The sequence below is a fragment of the Dendrobates tinctorius genome, unplaced genomic scaffold (assembly GCF_039654945.1).
Source record: "Dendrobates tinctorius isolate UK_male_01 unplaced genomic scaffold, ASM3965494v1 ptg000126l, whole genome shotgun sequence".
In the NCBI taxonomy this organism is placed as follows: domain Eukaryota; kingdom Metazoa; phylum Chordata; class Amphibia; order Anura; family Dendrobatidae; genus Dendrobates; species Dendrobates tinctorius.
The window spans coordinates 6,685,160-6,706,733 of NW_027361794.1; the positions used below are offsets into that span (position 1 = coordinate 6,685,160).

Consider the following 21,574-nt stretch of genomic DNA (forward strand, 5'->3'; position numbering starts at 1 on the left):
ATTGCCAATCCGGGCCTGCTGTTGACTCATGTTCAGCCTGTGATCTATTAGTATACCCAAGTCTTTTTCACTTGTGCTGTTGCTTAGCCCTATTCCTCCCATTCTGTATATGCTTTTTTCATTTTTATTGCCAAGATGTAGTATTTTGCATTTTTCCCTGTTAAAAAAAAACATTCTGTTAGTTGCTGCCCATTGCTCCTTTTTTTTTATCTTTTTGACTCCTCTCTCTCTCTGCTCTAGTATTAGCTATCCCATCTAGCTTTGTGCCATCAGCAAATTTAATCAGTGTACCCTCAATTCCTTCATCTAAATAATTGATAAAGATGTTGAACAATACAGGGACCAGGACAGAGCCCTGTGGTACCCCACGTGAGACATTCTTCCAACTTGATGTGCACATTTACGACCACTCTTTGTGTCCGATCACTAAGCCAGTTTTGAATCCACATAACAGTTGCCTTGTCCATTCCATACTTAGTTATTTCTTAATAAGGATTGTGTGAGATACTTTGTCAAATGCTTTGCTAAAGTCAAGATATACTATATTTACAGCATTTCCCTGATCCATCTAGTCAGTGATTCTGTCATAGAAGGAAATTAAGTTAGTCTAACATGACTTATTAGTTACAAACCCATGCTGACTCTGGTTAATCACTTCATTCTTATCCAGGTAGTTACATACATGTTGTTTAATAATTTGTTCAAAGATCTTTCCTGGTATAGAAGTCAGACTCACCGTCCTATAGTTCCCTGGGTCCACCTTTTTGCCCTTTTTGAAGATAGGAACAACTTTTTCAGTCTCCTGGGACTTCTCCTGTTCTCCAAGACTTTTCAAAGATTATGGAGAATGGTTCAAAAATTTCTTCTGCTATCTCCTTCAGTACTCTGTGGTGTAATTCATCTGGACCTGGAGACTTGAATTCATTTAAGTTAGCTAAGTGTTTCCTCACTATCTTTCTGTTTATAGATATCCTGTATTCTTGTATTCCCTTAATAGGACAGTGAAGATCAGTTGATGTTACATTTCCTTTCTGAGAGAAAACAGATGCAAAATAGGAATTTTAAAAGTTTGGCCTTCTCAACATCCTGTCTTACCATTTCATCATTTTCTTCCTGTAAAAATCCTATAGCATCTTTGACTTTTCTTTCACATTTGACATATCCCCAAAATCCTTTTTAATTGCATTTGACATCTCTTGCAAGCCTTAATTGTTTGTGAGCTTTAGATAATCTGATTTGTGCCTTGCAGGTTCTGCAGACAGCATTATATTCTTCTTTAGCTATGCCTCCCTCTTTCCATTTGAGAAACATTTCTTTCTTCCTTTTTAGCATGCATTTAAGGTCTGTGCTCATCTATACTGGTTTCCTTAAATGCTTCCTATTCTTACGTCGTTTTGGAGTTGCTAACTATTGTGCTTTGAGAATCTCATTTTTCAGGAGTTCCCATCCTTCCTGGACATTTTTGTCCTTAATGATATCCGTTCGTTGATTTCCTCTGTCCCATGATCACACTGAGTGGGCGGAGCTATGGCATGCACCCCTCTTTTGAAAGATAAGAGAAAACTTATGAGTGCCATAACTCGGGCTGCAAGGCTCACAGCAGGGTGACAAAAGTATTGTAGGTTTTAGGACAAAATTAGCTTTCACTTAAGTCTTATCATGGTGTGGCTGTGTGGATCAATCGGGTCGAAATCCGTTTCTTGGCTCCTCCTGGTCGCCGGCATTTCAAAACCCACTGGTGGGCAGCTCTACCGATGCCTATGCCAAAAATGTAAGTTTCTTGCCTCTGCGAAAACTGGGTGTTAAGATATTCAAGCTTGCAAGAACAAAGAGAACATGTGGTTCAAGAACTGCTTCCAGCCAGTTTAGGGTCGTAACTGCTCTTTGTGCTGCTGGCACACTAGGGTCTCATGTTACACAGCTGTATAGCAGGGGAGAGGGAGGGGGGTCCCAGCTTAGTGAAGGGGAATGTCTGACCTGTGCCTGCCTGTCACTTCCAAACCCAGATGATGCAGCAGAGCTCTGTATGTGTGATTGAACAATAAGACATTACGTCATAATTCCTGATGTTGTTAAACCCCATCTGCCACCTCTCTGCCCAAGTTTCCAATTTAGCCAGATCCATCTGTAGCAGAATACTATCTTCTCTTGTATTGATTGCTTTACATAGTTTTGTATCATCTGCAAACAGGGCTGCCACTAGGAATTTCGGGGGCCCCATACTAGCAAAATTTTTGAGGCCCCCTTGAGACTCCGCCCAGGCTCCACCCCAGCCCTGCCTCCACCCCTCAAACTGTCCACAGTCCCTCCACTCTCTTGGAAAAACTCCACTTCCCACCAATCGCACATTAACAGTTCCCATCACCAGATCACACATATAACCGGCAGATTTTTTTTCCGGCCAAAATAATTTTTAAGCCGCCATCACAATACTGTAGACACTTTTGGCTGAGCTTTACTCTACGCTAACCTATTAAATATTTGTGAAAATATGCATTACAATTTAGGTATATTTTTATTTATTTTTCAATTTTTAAAATGACCAATAATATCACATACAAGGGACAAATACCACCGCACCACGACCAGACACAATATTACCACCACATAGTGACCTATAATTAATACCACATACAAGGAACAAATACCACCACACCAGGACCAGACCACATATTACCACCACATAATGACCAAATAATAGCACATACAAGGGACAAATACCGCAGCACCATGTCCAGACCACATATTACCACCACATAGTGACTGAATACTACAATACTGATCAGTAATAAAAAAAAAACAATATCACCATAAGTGCCATTATACACAGGGAATCTGTACTTAGTATGCAGTGTCTGTGTACAGGTAATATAGTGATCAATCACATTATACACAGGAGCTCTGTATATAATGTACAGGTAACACAGTGATCACTGGTGACATTATACACAGGACCTCTGTATATAGTATACAGTGTATAGTGTCAGTGTACAGGTAACGCACTAACTCACCAGTGATGTCTCTAGGTGAAGTCCTTCATCCTTGCTTTTCATTCATCCAGTACAGATCGCCATCACGTCTTCCAGCCAGGGCTCATCTCTGCAGGAAATAGCAGAGTTATCTAGAGCTCTGCTTGCAGAACACATTACTTATTTTTGCCAACTTCTACATTACATCACATGAAGAAAAAAAGGCAACATAGTGTCGCTCTGCACAGTAACAGGACCCCGCCCCCCCATTTAAAACAGTATACTCAAAAAATAAAATAAACACATCACTGCAGTAATAATATCCCTTAATTAGCCCCTATGGAAATAATATCCCCCATTCTGGCCCCTGTGTGTCTCATTCCTGGCTTCAGCCATATGATCTCCTGTTATGATTGGGTCACCGAGGAGGAAAGCAAGACCTAGCTAAGCCATAGAAAACCAGAGAGGTTGGTAACTAAGCGGATTGCAGACCCCTGATCCTATCCACACAACTAGCAGTAGCCGCGGAGCGTACCTACGATGATCCTAGACGCCTCGGCATAGCTGGAGAGCTAATTACGCCTAAAGCAAGAAAGGGGAAATCTAAACTGCCCCAGAGCAGACCCCAAAGTGATAGCCCCCAAACATATATTGTCAGTTAGACAAGATGAAAACACAAACAGATAGGAAAATAGATTGAGAAAACGATGGAGCCCACACTGACTAGACACTAAAGGAAAAACACTGTCTGCAATCACGCAAAAAACCCTGCAAAAAATGCCCAACACGTCTGATAGAAAAAACACTGAAGTCACTAGACTTCGCCCACTATATCAGCACTCAGGTATATTCTGAAAGCAGAGCAAAAAGAGGCCAATCTAATAAGGGACAAAAACAAACTGGCACAAGCAGTAACATAAGAATGGAAATTCAGCACAGCCCCAGCCGGAGCTGGCTGACCACACAAAACTGAAATAGACAAACCAGATCAAATGTGAACAATAGCAAAAGAACTCTTAGCTGAGCATGCAGGGACTGAGCTGGAAACTAAGACCTCAGGAGGCAGGAAAAAATCACCAGCAGGGATAGAGGGAGTCGGCTGTCTTAAATCCAGTCAGAAACTCCAGATCTCCAGTCATCCTCCTCATTATCAGGTGGCAGGCCTCTGTTAATTAGATCAGCTCCACTACCTCCAGTAACCACCAGAGGGAGCCTGGAAAGAGAACTCGCAACCTCTCTGTCAATACAACCAGCTCCACTACCTTCACAAGTAACCAGAGGTAGGCCAGAAAGAGAGTTCACAGCACTGCACATCTCCATTCCTGACCCCGTCTCCATCCTGCCCCAAGTGTCTCCAATCCTGCCCCATCTCCATCCTGCCCCAATCTCCAGTCCTGCCATGTCTCCATCCTGCCCCCAATGTCTCCAATCCTGCCCCGTCTCCATCCTGCCCCCTTCTCCAATCCTGCCCCCAATGTCTCCAATCCTGCCCCATCTCCATCCTGACCCCTTCTCCAATCCAGCGCCCATCTCCAATCCTTCCCCGTCTCCATCCTGCCCCATCTCCAATCCTGCCCCGTCTCCATCCTGCCCTATCTGCAATCCTTCCCTTATCTCCATCCTGCCCCATCTCCATACTGCCCACATCTCCATCCTGCCCCCAATGTCTCCAATCCTGCCCCCTTCTCCAATCCAGCCCCCATCTCCATCCTGCCCATCTCCAATCTTGCTCCCAATGTTTCCATCCTGACCCAATCCTGCCCCCTTCTCCATCCTGCCCCCAATGTTTCCAATCCTGCCCCGTTTCCATCCTGACCCCAATGTCTCCAATCCTGCCCCGTCTCCATCCTGCCCCCTTCTGCAATCCAGCCCCCATCTCCATCCTGCCCATCTCCAATCCTGCCCCCAAAGTTTCCATCCTGCCCCATCTCCATCCTGCCCCCAATGTCTCCAATCCTGCCCCGTCTCCATCCTGACCCCTTCTCCAATCCAGCGCCCATCTCCAATCCTGCCCCGTTTCCATCCTGACCCCAATGTCTCCATCCTGCTCCCATCTGCAATCCTGCCCCGTCTCCATCCTGCCCCCATCTGCAATCCTGCCCCGTCTCAATCCTGCCCTGTCTCCAATCCTGCCCCCATCTCGATCCTGACCCCAGTGTCTCCAATCCTGCCCATCTTCATCTTGCCTCCCCCATGTCTCAAATCTGCCGGGTAAACATATTGGCCGCTTTAAATAATAAAAAACTTCTTACCTGGCCACGGTGAAGATACAGCTTCAGCTGAGCTGAAGGACCTGTGGTGATGTCATCATTATGTGATCAGGGGGCGGAGTTGATCAATGGTAAAGGCCTGTGATCAGCACCGCCCCCTGATCACATGACGATGACTTCGCCACATGTCCTTTAATGCTTCGGCCGCAGCGCACAGCACTAGGAGTACAGGAGCGGGGCCCCTGACCTGTGGGGCCCCTTTCTGTACTGCTGTTCACCGGGCCCCATACAGCAGTAAGGGCTGTCATGCCCTGTCTGCAAATATTGATATTTTACTGTGAAAATCTACCAGATCGCTAATAAATATGTTGACGAGAATAGGTCCCAACACTGACCCCTGCGGTACCCCACTGGTCACAGCGACCCAGTTAGAGAATATACCATTTATAACCACCCTCTGCTTTCTATCACTAGGCCAGTTACTTACCCATTTACACATATTTCCCCCCGACCCAGCATTCTCATTTTGTATACCAACTTCTTGTGTGGCACGGTATTAAATGCTTTGGAAAAATCAAGATATACCACATCCAGTGACTCACCTTGGTCCAGTCTATAGCTTACCTCTTCTTCATAAAAACTGATTAGATTGGTTTGACAGGAGCGATTCCTCATAAACCCATGCTGATATGGCGTTACACAGTTATTCTCATTGAGATAATCCAGAATAACATCCCTCAGAAACCCTTCAAATATTTTACCAACAATAGAGGTTAGACTTACTGGCCTATAATTTCCAGGTTCACTTTTAGAGCCTTTTTGAATATTGGTGACACATTTGCTATGCACCAGTCCTGTGGAACAGACCCCATCACTATAGAGTCCCTAAATATAAGAAATAAGGGTTTGTCTATTACATTACTTAGTTTTCTTAGTACTCATGTTTGTATGCCATCCGGACTCAGAGATTTATCTATTTTAATCTTATTTAACTGGTTTCGCACCTCTTCTTGGGTTAGATTGGTGACCCTTAACCCCTTTCTGACTGCTGACGGGATAGTACGTCAGCGGTCAGTATCTCCTGTTTTGAGGTGGGCTCTGGCGGTGAGCCCACCTCAAAGCCGCGACATGTCAGCTGTTATAAACAGCTGACATGTGCCCACAATAGGTGCGAGCGGAATTGCGATCCGCCCGAGCCTATTAACTAGTTAAATCCCGCTGTCAAACGCTGACAGCGGGCATTTTACTAGTACTTCCGATGTGCGACCGGAAATGAGCGCATCGCCAACCCCTGTCACGTGACCGGGGGTCAGCGACACATTGCCATGACAACCAGAGGACTCATACAGATCTCTATGGTTGTTGATGGCTGATTGCTATGAACGCCACCTTGTGGTCGGCGCTCATAGCAATGCTGTATTTCTGCTACATATAGGTGATCTGAGCATCCTCTGGTTGGATTCTGCACCAATTGTGAAAGATTTGTCTTGGTTATTAGCAGAAACCTGTTGCCTTTAAGGGTTTCGCAGGTCTCTGTTTCCCAGTTAATATCCTAGTAGTTAAAGTCCCCCATAACAAGGGCCTCATTATGGGTTGCAGCTTCATCTATATGCCTTAGTAGTAGAATTTCCATTGTTTCTGTTATATTTAGGGGTTTGTAACAGACCCCAATGAGAATTTTGTTACTCTTTTTTCCTCCATGTATTTCGACCCATGTGGACTTGACATCCTCATTCCCTTTGCTAATATCCTCCCTTAAAGTGGACTTTAGACAAGACTTTACATAAAGACAAACCCCTCCTCCTCTCCGATTTTTACTATCCTTTCTAAACAGACTGTAACCCTATAAGTTAACTGCCCAGTAGAGTTGAGCGATACCGTCCGATACTTCAAAGTATCGGATCGGAATGGATCGGCCGATCTTAAAAAAAAAGTATCGGTATCGCCGATTCCGATACCGGAAGTCCCATTCAAGTCTATGGGACTTCCGGTATCGGAATAAGAAAAATCCTGTTTTTCCCTTGTACAGCCTCTCTGGGGTCTGTACGGGCCTTTCGGGGGGCTGTGCCGGCCTGCCAGGGGGTCTGTGCAGGCTCCGGTGGTCTGTGCCGGCCTGCCGGGGGGCTGTGCCGGCCTGCCAGGGGGTCTGTGCAGGCTCCGGTGGTCTGTGCCGGCCTGCCAGGGGGGCTGTGCAGGCTCCGGGGGGCTGTGCCGGCCTGCCGGGGGGCTGTGCCGGCCTGCCGGGGGGCTGTGCAGGCTTCGGGGGTCTGTGCAGGCATCGTCCGATGGGACTACAAGTCCCATCGGGCGATGCCTGCTACCATGACAGTGATTGACACATTAGCCAATGATGGGACAGTAGTAGTCCCATCATCCGGCTAATGTGTTGAATGTAAAAAAAAAAAAAAAAAAAATTACATGCTACATACATACAACATGCATACTACATACATGCTACATTCATACTACATACTACATACATGCTACATTCATACTACATATATACTACATGCAACATACATACTACATACATACTACATGCAACATACATACTACATATATACTACATGCATGCATACTACATATATACTACATGCTACATACATACTACATATATGCTACATACATACTACATATATACTACATGCATGCTACATACATACTACATGCTACATACATACTACATATATACTACATGCATGCTACATACATACTACATGCTACATACATACTACATATATACTACATACATACTACATACATACTACATGCATGCTACATACATACTACATGCTACATACATACTACATGCATGCTACATACATACTACATGCTACATACATACTACATATATACTACATACATACTACATACATACTACATGCATGCTACATACATACTACATGCTACATACATACTACATATATACTACATGCATGCTACATACATACTGCATGCTACATACATACTACATATATACTACATACATACTACATGCATGCTACATACATACTACATACATACTACATGCTACATACATACCACATATATACTACATACATACTACATACAATACATTCATACAATACATACATAGACATACAGTACATATAACATAGAGTAACATACTTACCAATACTTGTCACATTGTTCCCCGAAGCCATTGTCTTTTACGAAATAAATATTAACATAACAAACCACAAAAATACTCACCCACGATCCGAAGCAGTCCACGAGTGTGTCCCACGACGATCTTGGGTAGAGAACTGCAGCATCAGCTGTTGCTGCCGTTCTCTACGGGCTGCAGGAATCCAATGACGGAAGGTAGGTATCCTTCCGCACTGTATTCCTCCGCCACTTAAAAAAAAAAAAAAGTCTCTAGTCTCACTTTATGCCATTGCTGTGTGGGAAATTCCCACGCAGCAATGGCATAAAGTGAGACTAGGGACTTTTTTTTTTTTTTAAGTGGCGGAGGAATACAGTGCGGAAGGATACCTACCTTCCGTCATTGGATTCCTGCAGCCCGTAGAGAATGGCAACAACAGCTGATGCTGCAGTTCTCTACCCAAGATCGTCGTGGGACACACTCCTGGACTGCTTCGGATCGTGGGTGAGTATTTTTGTGGTTTGTTATGTTAATATTTATTCCGTAAAAGACAATGGCTTCGGGGAACAATGTGACAAGTATTGGTAAGTATGTTACTCTATGTTATATGTACTGTATGTCTATGTATGTATTGTATGAATGTATTGTATGTAGTATGTATGTAGTATATATGTGGTATGTATGTAGCATGTAGTATGTATGTAGCATGCATGTAGTATGTATGTAGTATGTATGTAGTATATATGTAGTATGTATGTAGCATGTAGTATGTATGTAGCATGCATGTAGTATATATGTAGTATGTATGTAGCATGTAGTATGTAGCATGCATGTAGTATGTATGTAGTATGTATGTAGTATATATATATGTAGTATGTATGTAGCATGTAGTATGTATGTAGCATGTAGTATGTATGTAGCATGCATGTAGTATATATGTAGCATGTATGTAGCATGTAGTATGTATGTAGCATGCATGTAGTATGTATGTAGTATGTATGTAGTATATATGTAGTATGTATGTAGCATGTAGTATGTATGTAGCATGCATGTAGTATATATGTAGTATGTATGTAGCATGCATGTAGTATGTATGTAGTATGTATGTAGTATATATGTGGTATGTATGTAGTATGTATGTAGCATGTAGTATGTATGTAGCATGCATGTAGTATGTATGTAGTATTTTTTTTTTTTTTTTTAACATTTAACACATTAGCCGGATCATAGAATCGTAGAGTTGGAAGGGACCTCCTGGGCCATCTGGTCCAACCCCCTGCTCAAAGCAGGATTCGCTAAATCATCCCAGTCAGATGTCTGTCCAGCCTCTGTTTGAAGACTTCCATTGAAGGAGAACTCACCACTTCTCGTGGCAGCCTGTTCCACTCATTGATCACTCTAACTGTCAAAAAGTTTTTTCTAATATCTAATCTGTGTCTCCTCCCATTCAGTTTCATCCCATTGCTTCTAGTCTTTCCTTGTGCAAATGAGAATAAAGTTGATCCTTCTACAATGTGACAGCCCTTTAGATATTTGTAGACAGCAATTAAGTCTCCTCTCAGTCTTCTCTTTTGCAAACTAAACATTCCCAAATCCTGCAACCTTTCCTCATAAGACAGGGTTTGCAGACCGGTCACCATTCTGGTCGCTCTTTTCTGAACTTGCTCCAGTTTGTTGATGTCTTTTTTAAAATGTGGTGCCCAAAACTGGACACAATATTCCAGATGAGGTCTGACCAAAGAGGAGTAGAGGGAAATAATGACTTCACGTGATCTAGACTGTATGCTTCTGTTAATACATCCTAGAACTGCATTTGCCTTTTTTGCTGCTGCATCACACTGTTGACTCATATTCAGTCTGTGATCTATTAGTATACCCAAGTCTTTTTCACATGTGCTGTCACTTAGCCCTATTCCTCCCATTCTATATATGCTTTTTTCATTTTTATTGCCCAGATGTAGTACTTTGCATTTCTCCCTGTTAAAAACCATTCTGTTAGTTACTGCCCACTTCTCCAGTTTATTTAAATCTTTTTGAATCCGCTCTCTCTCTTCTCTAGTATTAGCTATCCCTCCTAACTTTGTGTCATCAGCAAATTTAATCAGTTTACCCTCAATTCCTTCATCTAAATCGTTGATAAAGATGTTGAACAATACAGGGCCCAGGACAGAGCCCTGTGGTACCCCACTTGAGACATTCTTCCAACTGGATGTGCAGCCATTTACGACCACTCTTTGGGTCCGATCACTAAGCCAGCTATGAATCCACCTAACAGTTGCCTTGTCCATTCCATACTTAGTCATTTTTTCAATAAGGATTGTATGAGAGACTTTGTCAAATGCTTTGCTGAAGTCAAGATATACTATATCTACAGCATTTCCTTGATCCACCCAATCAGTGATACCGTCATAGAAGGAAATTAAGTTAGTCTGACATGACTTATTAGTTACAAACCCATGCTGACTCTGTTTGATCACTTCATTCTTATCCAGGTATTGACTTACATGTTGTTTAATAATTTGTTCAAAGATCTTTCCTGGTATAGAAGTCAGACTCACCGGCCTATAGTTGCCTGGGTCCACCTTCTTCCCCTTTTTGAAGATAGGAACAACATTTGCTCTTCTCCAGTCTTCTGGCACTTCTCCTGTTCTCCAAGAATTTTCAAAGATTATGGAGAGTGGTTCAGAAATTTCTTCTGCTATCTCCTTCAGTACTCTGGGGTGTAATTCATCTGGACCTGGAGACTTGAATTCATTTAGGTTAGCTAAGTGTTTCCTCACTATCTTTCTGTTTATAGATATCCTGGATTCTTCTATTCCCTTAATAGGACAGTGAATAACAGTTGGTGTTACATTTCCTTTCTGAGAGAAAACAGATGCAAAATAGGAATTTAAAAGTTCAGCCTTCTCAACATCCTGTCTTACCATTTCATCATTTTCATCCTGTAAAAATCCTATAGCATCTTTGACTTTTCTTTTACTTTTGACATATCCCCAAAATCCTTTATTATTGCTTTTGACATCTCTTGCAAGCCTCAATTCATTTTCAGCTTTAGCTAATCTGATTTGTGCCCTGCAGATTCTGCAGACAGCATTATATTCTTCTTTAGATATGCCTCCCTCTTTCCATTTTATAAACATTTTTTTCTTCCTTTTTAGCATGTGCTTAAGTTCTGTGTTCACCCATCCTGGTTTCCTTAAATGCTTCCTATTCTTCCCTCTTTTCGGAATTGTTAACAACTGTGCTTTGAGAATTTCATTTTTCAAGATTTCCCATCCTTCCTGGACATTTTTGTCTTTAAGGATATCCAGCCATTGGATCCCTCCAATTATCTTTCTGAATCCCTTAAAATCTGCCTTTCTGAAATCTAACCTTGACGTCTGAGTCTTCACAGGTCTTCCGCCTCTAGTTATCCAAAATTCTAAAATAGCATGGTCGCTACCTCCTAGGGTTCCAGCCACTTTTACCTCCTCAACCATTTCCTCCCTGTTTATAAGGATTAGATCCAAGGTAGCAGTTCCCCTTGTTTTCTCCCCTACCTTTTGGAAGATAAAGTTGTCAGCAAGAGAGGATAAAAATTTCCTTGACCTGTTAGTTTTGCCTGAGAGAGATTCCCAACAAATGTCTGGATAGTTGAAATCTCCCATGACAACTATGTCATATTTTTTGGAGAACTTGGCCATTTGATGCATAAAGAGTTCATCCATATCTTCAGCTTGCACAGGCGGCCTGTAGTAAATGCCTACAATGGTGTCCTTTCCATTGTTCTGTCCTTGTATTCTTACCCAAACAGTTTCCACAGAACTCCCAGTCTCTGAAGCTTCAATCTCTGTGCAGATATATGCGTTTCTAACATACAATGCAACACCCCCTCCTCGTTTATCAAGTCTGTTTCTTGCAAATAAGTTGTATCCTTCTAGTCTTGTATTCCAATCATGTGTATCGTCCCACCAAGTTTCAGTGATTCCAATGACATCATATTTCTTTTCCTGTGTTAGTAGTTCCAATTCTCCTTGTTTGTTGCCCATGCTTTGTGCATTAGTATAGAAACATTTTAGTTTGTGATTGGTTTCTCTTTCTCCAATATTTTTATTAATTAGATTCTTTCGTCTTTGTTCTTCCTTTCCACTTCTATTAGCAGAGTTCTCAATAGCATTTGTCAGGTGTATGGCTTTTTCTGGTCTTTTGCTTCCCTTCCCATGTTGTTCTAGTTTAAAGCTCTCCTTACAAGTGTAGCAAGGCGACTTCCAAATACATGCTTTCCAGTCTTCGTAAGGTGCACCCCATCTCTAGCAAGTAGTCCATCGTATAAGTAGTTCACTCCGTGATCCAGAAATCCAAATCGTTGCTGACGGCACCATCGACGTAGCCAGTTGTTCACCTGCAGAATCTTATTCCACCTCCTTGTTCCATGGCCATCCACTGGGAGGATGGAAGAGAAGACCACCTGCGCTCCCAGTTCTTTCACTTTCTTGCCTAAGTCTTCAAAGTCTCTGCAGATGGTTTCCAGGTCGTTTCTTGCGGTGTCATTTGTCCCCACATGTAGTAGCAGGAATGGGTAGTCATCTGTAGGTCTGAAGAGTCCTGATATCCTGTCAGACACATCTTTAATTTTTGCACTACTACTGTCCCATCATTGGCTAATGTGTCAATCACTGTCATGGTAGCAGGCATCGCCAGATGGGACTTGTAGTCCCATCGGACGATGCTTGCACAGACCCCCGGACATCAGCACAGCCCCCCGGCAGGCCGGCACAGCCCCCCGGCAGGCCGGTACAGACCCCCACAGGGTGCACAGACCACCGGCAGGCCGGCACAGCCCCCCGGCAGGCCGGTACAGACCCCCACAGGGTGCACAGACCACCGGCAGGCCGGCACAGCCCCCCGGCAGGCCGGTACAGACCCCGGGCAGTCCACACAGCCCCCCGGCAGGCCGGCACAGCCCCCCGGCAGGCCGGCAGAGACCCCCGGAAGGCCCGAAATGACGGCGCATCATGATGCGCACACACCGCGCATCATGATGACGTCAGGCTGTCAATCAACTTTGAACTTCCGATTCCGATGCCGACTTCCGATATTGAAAAAATATCGGAAGTCGGTATCGGAATTCCGATACAGCAAGTATCGGCCGATACCCGATACTTGCGGTATCGGAATGCTCAACACTACTGCCCAGTCATAGCTTCCATCTAACCATGTCTCGGTTATTCCCGCTATGTCATAGTTACCCGTAGATATTTCTGCTCCTAATTCTTCCATCTTGGTTATCAGGCTTCTGGCGTTAGCGAGCATGCAGTTTAGAGGATTTTGATTTGTTCCAATATCCTCCCTGTGGATTGTTTTAGAAATGTTCTTACCTCCCTTCCGAGTGTGTTGTCTTGGGTCTTCTTTGCCACAACTCGTATCCTTCATCAGTATTTTTCTGGCTTCATGTTCGTGTCTGTTTTTGTTTCCATCCCCTCTTCTTCTAGTTTAGCGCCCTCTTGATGTAATGCTGCATGAACTCAGCCTAAGTATGTAACAGTCCAGAAACAGGGCTATTAAATGCATAAAGTGTATGAGAACATGATACGGAGAACCTGGTTATGGTAAAAATTTTGAATGGGCAACACAGGGATAGTTAGATTATTGTGTTGAGGCAGTAAGCCAGTCTGAAGAAATGTGTTTTATATGGCATGCTTAAAACTGTGGGTATTGGGGATTAATCGAACTAACCTGGGTAGTGCATTCTAAAAAATTGGCGCAGCACGTGAAAAGTCTTGGAGACAGGAGTGGGAGATTCTGATTATTGAGGATGTTAATCTCAGATCATTAGCCGAACGGATGGCGTGGGTAGGGTGGTAGACTGAGACGAGGGAGGAGATGTAGGGTGGTGCTGAGACATGGAGTGCTTTGTGGGTGACGGTAATAAGTTTATACTGAATTCTGGAGTGGAGGCATAACCAGTGTAATGACTGGCACAAGGTAGAGGCATCAGTGTAATGGTTGATGAGGAATATGATCCTGGCTGCAGCATTGAAGACATATTGGATAGGGGATAGTCTGGACCAACATCGCCCTTCATCTATGTTTGCTGGTCAGGCAATGTGTGGAGGCCATTCCTGATATGTCTGTGTTCAGACCTGGTTGGCCTTCATCTGCACTTGCTTCATCTGGCTTCATGGGAGCGATCCAGTAATGTTCAGGTACAGATTGCACTTGATGTGGTCATGCTCTAAATGTATTTAGGAGGCCGTAATGGCACAGCATTTATTAAAAATATATAGAGTAGGAGCCCCCATATGAGTTTGCCTTGGCGCGGCGGGGTGGCTCAATTGAATTGATCAATTTTTTTGCTAAATATCTCATTTTTGAATACAGCTAGACATTATGTGCATATGCACTCCAATTTATGCGTTCTAACCTTAGCAGTGCTGGCTTCCCCCCCTATTTTCTTATAACCAGTGTAATGACTTGCAAAAGGTATTGGCATCGGTGTAATGGTTGATGAGAAATATGATCCTGGCTGCAGCATTGAAAACAGATTGGAGAGGGGAGAGTTTGGTAAGAGGGAGACCGATTAGTAAAGAATTACAATAGTCCAGATGAGAATGAATAAGAGAAACAGTAAGAGTTTTGCAGAGTTGAAAGTAAGTTTTTGAGGTGCAGATAACAAGAGTAAGCCAGTGATCAGATGTGGGGGGTGAATGAAAGCTCTGAGTCAAGTATGACCCAAAGACAGCAGGCATGTTTCTGAGGAGTAATGGTAGGACCACACATGGAAATGGCAATGTCGGGCATAGGTAGGTTAGTAGAGGGAGGAAACACAAGGAGTTCAGTTTTTGACAGGTTCGGTTTCAGATAGAGGGAGGACATGATGTTGGAGACAGCGTTAGAGCTGGTGCTGGAAACCAAATCTACTGACTGTTTGTCCAATAGGGTCAGTATACAAGGAGAAGATGAGGGGGTCTAGGACTGATCCTTGAGAAACCCCAACAGTAAAAGGAAGATGGAGGAACCAGCAAAAGATACAGTGAAAGAGCGGTCAGAAAGCTAGGAGGAAAACCAGGAGAGAACGGTGTCCTTGAGGCCAATGGAGTAGAGCATAGTGAGGAGGAGCTGATGATCCACTGTGTTGAATGCTGCAGAGAGATCCAGGAGAATTAACATGGAGTAGTGACCATTAGATTTAGCTTTTAGTAGAACATTAGAGACTTTAGTGAGGGCAGTTTCATTAGAGTGTAAAGAGCGGAAACTGGATTGAAGAGTGTCGAGAAGAGAGTTATCTGAGAGATAGCAGATAAGACGGGAGTGGACCAGGCATTCAAGGAGTTTAGAGATGAAGGGAAGATTAGAGACAGGCTTATAGATAACAGCACAGTTTTAGTTGAAGGATGTTTTTTTAAGTAATGGATGTATGATGGCATGCTTAAATGAGAAGGGAAAGATGCAGAAAGAGAGAGGTTGAATATTTTTGTTAGGTGAGTGGTGACAGCAGGGGAAAGGGACTGGAGGAGATGTTACAGAATAGGGTCTCTGGTGCAAGTAGTAGGGCGAGAAGATGCAAGGAGTCTGATCATTTCTTCTTCTGTGACTGGTTAAAAATCAGACAGTGAGCTAGATGCAGTGGGGGAAGGAGGACAGTGCATGGTATGAGAAAATTGGGAGAAAATTTCCTGTCAGATATGGTCAATTTTTTTTCTTTGAAATAATTGGCCAGATGGTCAGCTTAGAGATCCTTGGTTGGAGCCTGCACTCTTGGGTTGAGTAGGGAATAAAAAGTGTCAAAGATACTTTTAGGGTTATTGGATAGTGAGGTGATGACGGTGTTGAAATTGGTTTGTTTGGAGCGGTGAAGGACAGTGTTGTATGTATTAAACATAAATTTATAATGGATGAAATCTTCAGATAGATTGGATTTTCGCCATTTCTCCACAGACGTTCAGCACACCTGGAGCACCGCTGTAGGAAACGTATTTGCAGCATGTGCCAGGGTTGTCGCCGTCTGTGCCGAGTTGTTCTATGTATAGGAGGTGCGGTTTCATCCAGGGAACTTTGCAGTGTTTCATTATAATGCTTCAGTGCAGAGTCAGGACATGAGAGGGAGGAGATAGGGGCCAATGATGACTGCAAGTTCTTCATAAGATTCTGGGTGTTAATGACCTGTATATTTCTATAAGTGTGGAAAATGGGGGTGATCTGAGAGGGATGGCAGTTCTTAACAAAGAACAAAAGAAGATTGTGGTCAGAAAGCAGGAGAGGGGAGTTTGTAAAATCATACACTGAGCAAAGCTGGGAGAAGAACAAGTTGAGGGAGTTTCCAACTTCATGTTTAGGAGAGTTATTAAGGGTGCAAAAGGCTGAAGAAGGAGGTTAGAGATAAAAGGTGAGTAGGAAATGGGGAGAGGGGACGTTAAAGTCTTCCATAATGAGGATGATGATGTCACGGGACAGAAAATGTGGAAGCCAAGTGGCAAAGTGATCCAGGAACTGATGTTAGGGGATGATACACAACCGCCACTCGCATGTAGAGTCTGACAGCATGGACCTCAAAAGGAGGGAAGACAAGTGAGGGTTCTGTCATGATCCAGTCTGGAGTTTATTTTCTGCTGTCTTCACTCTGGACTGGTCATGCGGGGGTTAATCTCAGCCTCGTTCTGGAGCTAGCTGGGCTATTTCAGTCTCTCACAGTCTGCTGACCAGTGTTAGTGATAGCTAAAGCTTCCAGTTTAGAGCCGCTGACCCTTGTACCTTGGTGATCCTCCTGCCTTTGACTAGTATCCTCGTGTATGACCCGGACTGATCTCTGACCCCGTCTCTTGGTATTCAGGATCCAGGTTTCAGTAAGAGCCAGAAGGTTAACAGAATCAGAAAGGAAGAAGTCATGGATGAAGGAGAGTTTATTACACACTGAGTGAGAATTCCAAAGGGCACAATTAAAACAGACAGAAGGCACGCAGGAAATATTAAAGAGATTTGAGGTGTTTCTGAATGTAGCTGTAGAGGGGTGCGACTTACTATATCATGAGGGGTCAGGTTTGGGAGAGAGATCTCCTGCAACTAGGAGGACAGAAAGAGTGAGCAGATGGTTAAGTGATTTGTGAGAGTGTCTCTTGTGTTGATTGGTAGAACTGAATGGATCTGTGCAGTTTAGCAATGTGAAAAAAGCGTGAGTGCTATAGATACAAGCAGAGTAAGATGAAGAAACTATATACCATTAGCTATGCTTGCTGACATGGAATAGAAATGAATGGAGACATGCAGGATCTATGCAGTAGTTGAATGAGCAGAAGGCACGCAGAGAATATTAATGAGATTTGGGGGGTTTCTTAATGTAGCTGTAGAGGGGTGCGACTTACTATAACATGAGGGGCCAGGGTTGGGAGAGAGATCTCCTGCGACTAGGGGAAGGAGGATAGAAAGAGTGAGCAGATGGTTAAGTGATTTGTGGCAGCGTCTCTTGTATTGAAAAGTGTGACTAAATGGATCTGTGCAGTTGAGCAATGTGAAAAGAGTGAGAGTTATATACATAGGAGAGGACTGAGGGGCCGATGTGGATGCAGTGTAAAGAGTTAATGCATGGACGGTGGATGTGTGTAAATGCAGCAACCAGGATAAAAACAATGCAAATGCATATGGTGAATATTTGTTGCAATCCAAATGTACTGGGAATAGGTTTGTTTAAAAGTCTTACCTGTCTCCTGCCCTGTCTAACTGCTGCCCTGTCTAACTGCCATGTATAAGTGCAAGGTACTTTGAAAAATGTACATAAATGGACCCCTACATAAATGCATCCCCAAGCTATGTCCGAATATATAGGAGGTTTGCTCTTAGATCTATCACTAGTTTACCTCGATAGCAATCAATCAACTAAGTTAATACAGCAGGAGACAATAAATGGAGAGACAAATAAACTAGTTTGAAGGCCTAAATGAATCATAAACTTCTTTGACAAAGTTACATGACGTTACAGCATTAAGAAACAAGCAGAGTAAGATGAAGAAACTATATACCATTAGCTATGCTTGCTGACATGGAATAGAAATGATTGGAGACATGCAGGATCTATGCAGTAGTTGAATGAGCTATATATCTGTATGAAGGGAATAGGAAGCAGATTACTTTATTTGGACACCACACGATCCCATACTGCTAGACTGGATGGTACTACAGGTCCCAGGAAACCTAATCTTATTGGAAGGACAGAGCCTGTGCCATCCAGAGTTTCTGGTTGCTATGTCTCCTGCATCACCAGCGTCACCGGCAGAATGAATAAGGCGGCGCCTGGTGGCAGAAGCTGATGTTGCAGGAGCAGATCCCAGAAAAAATGTGACACACCATTTACAGAAGTCCTAATATGACAAAATAGAAAACCAGAGCAGTAGAAAACACAATAAAGTGGCTCAATTTTTGAAATTATAACCCTCAGGGAATTAATCTATAGGAGTAGTGACTATTTTGACTTCACAGACACTTTCTGGAAATTAGCACTTGGTGGATGTTGGAGAGTGAAAATTACACATTTGCCATTTTATTAGTGTCCAGATTGTGCTCCAGGAGACACACTATAAATTAAGTGGGTTCTTCTCAATATAGTAAGGCCAAATACATGGATGTTGAATGTGGTTTGGGCATACTGCAAGGCTCAGAAGTCAGGGAAAGATGTGACTTTGGGAGAGCGGATATTACTGAATTGGTTTATGGAAATCATGCTGCTTTACAAGAGGCTTTGAGCCACTAATAATGATGAAACCTCTGTTTTTCCTCTGGCAGATGATGTACCTGAGTTGGGCTTGTTTTTGTGACATGAGTAGAAGTTTTTATTATTTTCACCCACATTTGGGAGGCAGAATGAACAAACAGCCGAACACCACGCTCTACTGGTTGATGCTATGAGGCTTTCTATCAGACTGTGAAATGTCATTGTCTTGGTGAATAATTAAACTTTTTAACTTAACTTGCATTTTTACAGATCGTTTAAGTAGAAATGTTAAATATAAATGTCAAGGATTTAATTCAAAAATAATAATTGTATTTATTCTTGGCAGATGACTGTACCAGGAGATCAGAGAGACAGCTGACATCTTCAATTTTTAAATCAGATGATCTTGAGATTACACAGGATACAACTGAAGTGATTGCCATTACTCCAGATCTACCAATAACATCATCCATTCGCAGCAAAGATCTACCATCTGATCCTTTGAAACAGGTCCTGTCTTCTGATTCATTACCGATCCCTGAGGAAAATCTAAGTCACAAAATAAGCATTAAAAAACAAACGGATAAAGCAAAGAAGCCATTTTCACGTTCAGAATATGTAAATAATTTTGCCCTCAAAAAGTCTTTTCTTAAATGTCAAAAAAATCACACCGCAGAGAATAGATTTTCTTGTTCCAAGTGTGGGAAATGTTTTAACCATAAATCAAAACTTATCAGGCACCAGAGAACTCACACAGGGGAAAAGCCATTTTCATGTTCAGAATGTGGAAAATGTTTTAGCCAGAAATCAAGTCTTATCACACATCATAACACCCACACAGGGGAGAAGCCATTTTCCTGTACAGAATGTGGGAAATGTTTTAACAAGAAAGCAAATCTTGTTTCACACCAGAAAAGTCACACAAGTGAGAAGCCATTTTCATGTTCAGAATGTGGAAAATATTTTAAACAGAAATCAAATCTTATCAAACATCAGAAAATTCATACAGGGGAGAAGCCATTTTCATGCTCAGAATGTGGAAAATGTTTTAGCCAGAAATCAAGTCTTATTAAACATCATAAAACTCACACAGGGGAAAAGCCATTTTCATGTTCAGAATGTGGGAAATGTTTTAAACAGAAATCATATCTTGTCTCACACCATAGAAGTCACACACGTGAGAAGCCATTTTCATGTCCAGAATGTGGAAAATGTTTTAACTATAAATCAAATCTTATCAAACATCAGAAAACTCACACAGGGGAGAAGCCATTTTCATGTTCAGAATGTGGGAAATGTTTTCAAAGTAAAGAGGGTTTTGATATCCACCATAGAACTCACACAGCAGAAGAGAAGCCTTTTTCCTGTTCAGAATGTGGGAAACGTTTTAACCAGAAATCAAGTCTTGTCCAACATCAGAGAACTCACACAGGGGAGAAGCCATTTTCATGTTCAGAATGTGCAAAATGTTTTAACCAGAAATCAAGTCTTATCAAACATCAGAGAACTCACACAGGGGAGAAGCCATTTTCCTGTTCAGAATGTGGGAAATGTTTTCAAACAAAAGAGGGTTTTGATATCCACCATAGAACTCACACAGCAGAAGAGAAGCCTTTTTCCTGTTCAGAATGTGGGAAACGTTTTAACCAGAAATCATGTCTTGTCCAACATCAGAGAACTCACACAGGGGAGAAGCCATTTTCATGTTCAGAATGTGGGAAATGTTTTAACCAGAAATCAAGTCTTGTCAAACATCAGAGAACTCACACAGGGGAGAAGCCATTTTCATGTTCAGAATGTGGGAAATGTTTTAACCAGAAATCAAGTCTTGTCAAACATCAGAGAACTCACACAGGGGAGAAGCCTTTTTCATGTTCAGAATGTGGGAAATTTTTTCATAGTAAAGTGGGTCTTGATAACTACCGTAGAACCCCCACAGCAGAGAAGCCTTTTTCCTGTTCACAATGTGGGAAACGTTTTAACAAGAAAGGACATCTTGTTAGCCACCATAGAACTCACACAGGGGAGAAGCCTTTTTCATGTTGAGAATGTGGAAAAAGTTTTGAGAAGAAATCATCTCTTCTTAGCCATCAGAGCAGTCACACAGGGAGACGCTTTTTTTCATGTTCTTAATGCAGGAAATGTTTTACATGGAAATTAACTCTTAATAAACTTCAGAGAATTCACACGGGAGAAGCCTTTTTCATCTTCAGAATGTTGTTTTAACCGAAAATTGTACCTTCTCATATCTCATGTTTGGTCTCTTTAAAATAAAAACACTCATACTCTCCTTCCATGCCGGTGCTTATCAATTGGTGTCGTGATTCACGTTCCTGCATTTCTTTTCGAAGGGCTCATCTTCACACTCCAGTGCCATTACTGCCTCAACTTGGAAAAAGAAGCACTGTGAGTCCTGCAATTTATCCTTTATTAATGTTTGTCTCACAAGAAAACAGCTCCACAAATCTTGTGTTCTCACCAAAGCCCACATACTGAGCAATGTTTGCTTCACAAAGAAATTTTCCTCCCCTCCTCCCAAGGCACAGGGGATTCTGATATGGGGAACACCATAATTGACTTGTATTTCATATTGCATCTGTCACTACTA

The 21,574-nt window shown here is 42.6% G+C and overlaps 1 protein-coding gene across 1 annotated transcript in view; it reads left to right on the forward strand.

Annotated features, from left to right (window-relative positions):
- Nucleotides 1-21,262, forward strand: part of LOC141047161 (uncharacterized) — a 130,260-nt gene extending 108,998 nt beyond the window's left edge. Inside the window, 3 exon segments of the mRNA XM_073542118.1 lie at nt 19,313-19,899; nt 19,901-19,999; nt 20,002-21,262. Coding sequence (XP_073398219.1) covers nt 19,313-19,899; nt 19,901-19,999; nt 20,002-21,012 — 1,697 coding nt within the window. The 3' untranslated portion in view covers nt 21,013-21,262.
- Nucleotides 21,263-21,574: the final 312 nt, after the last annotated feature.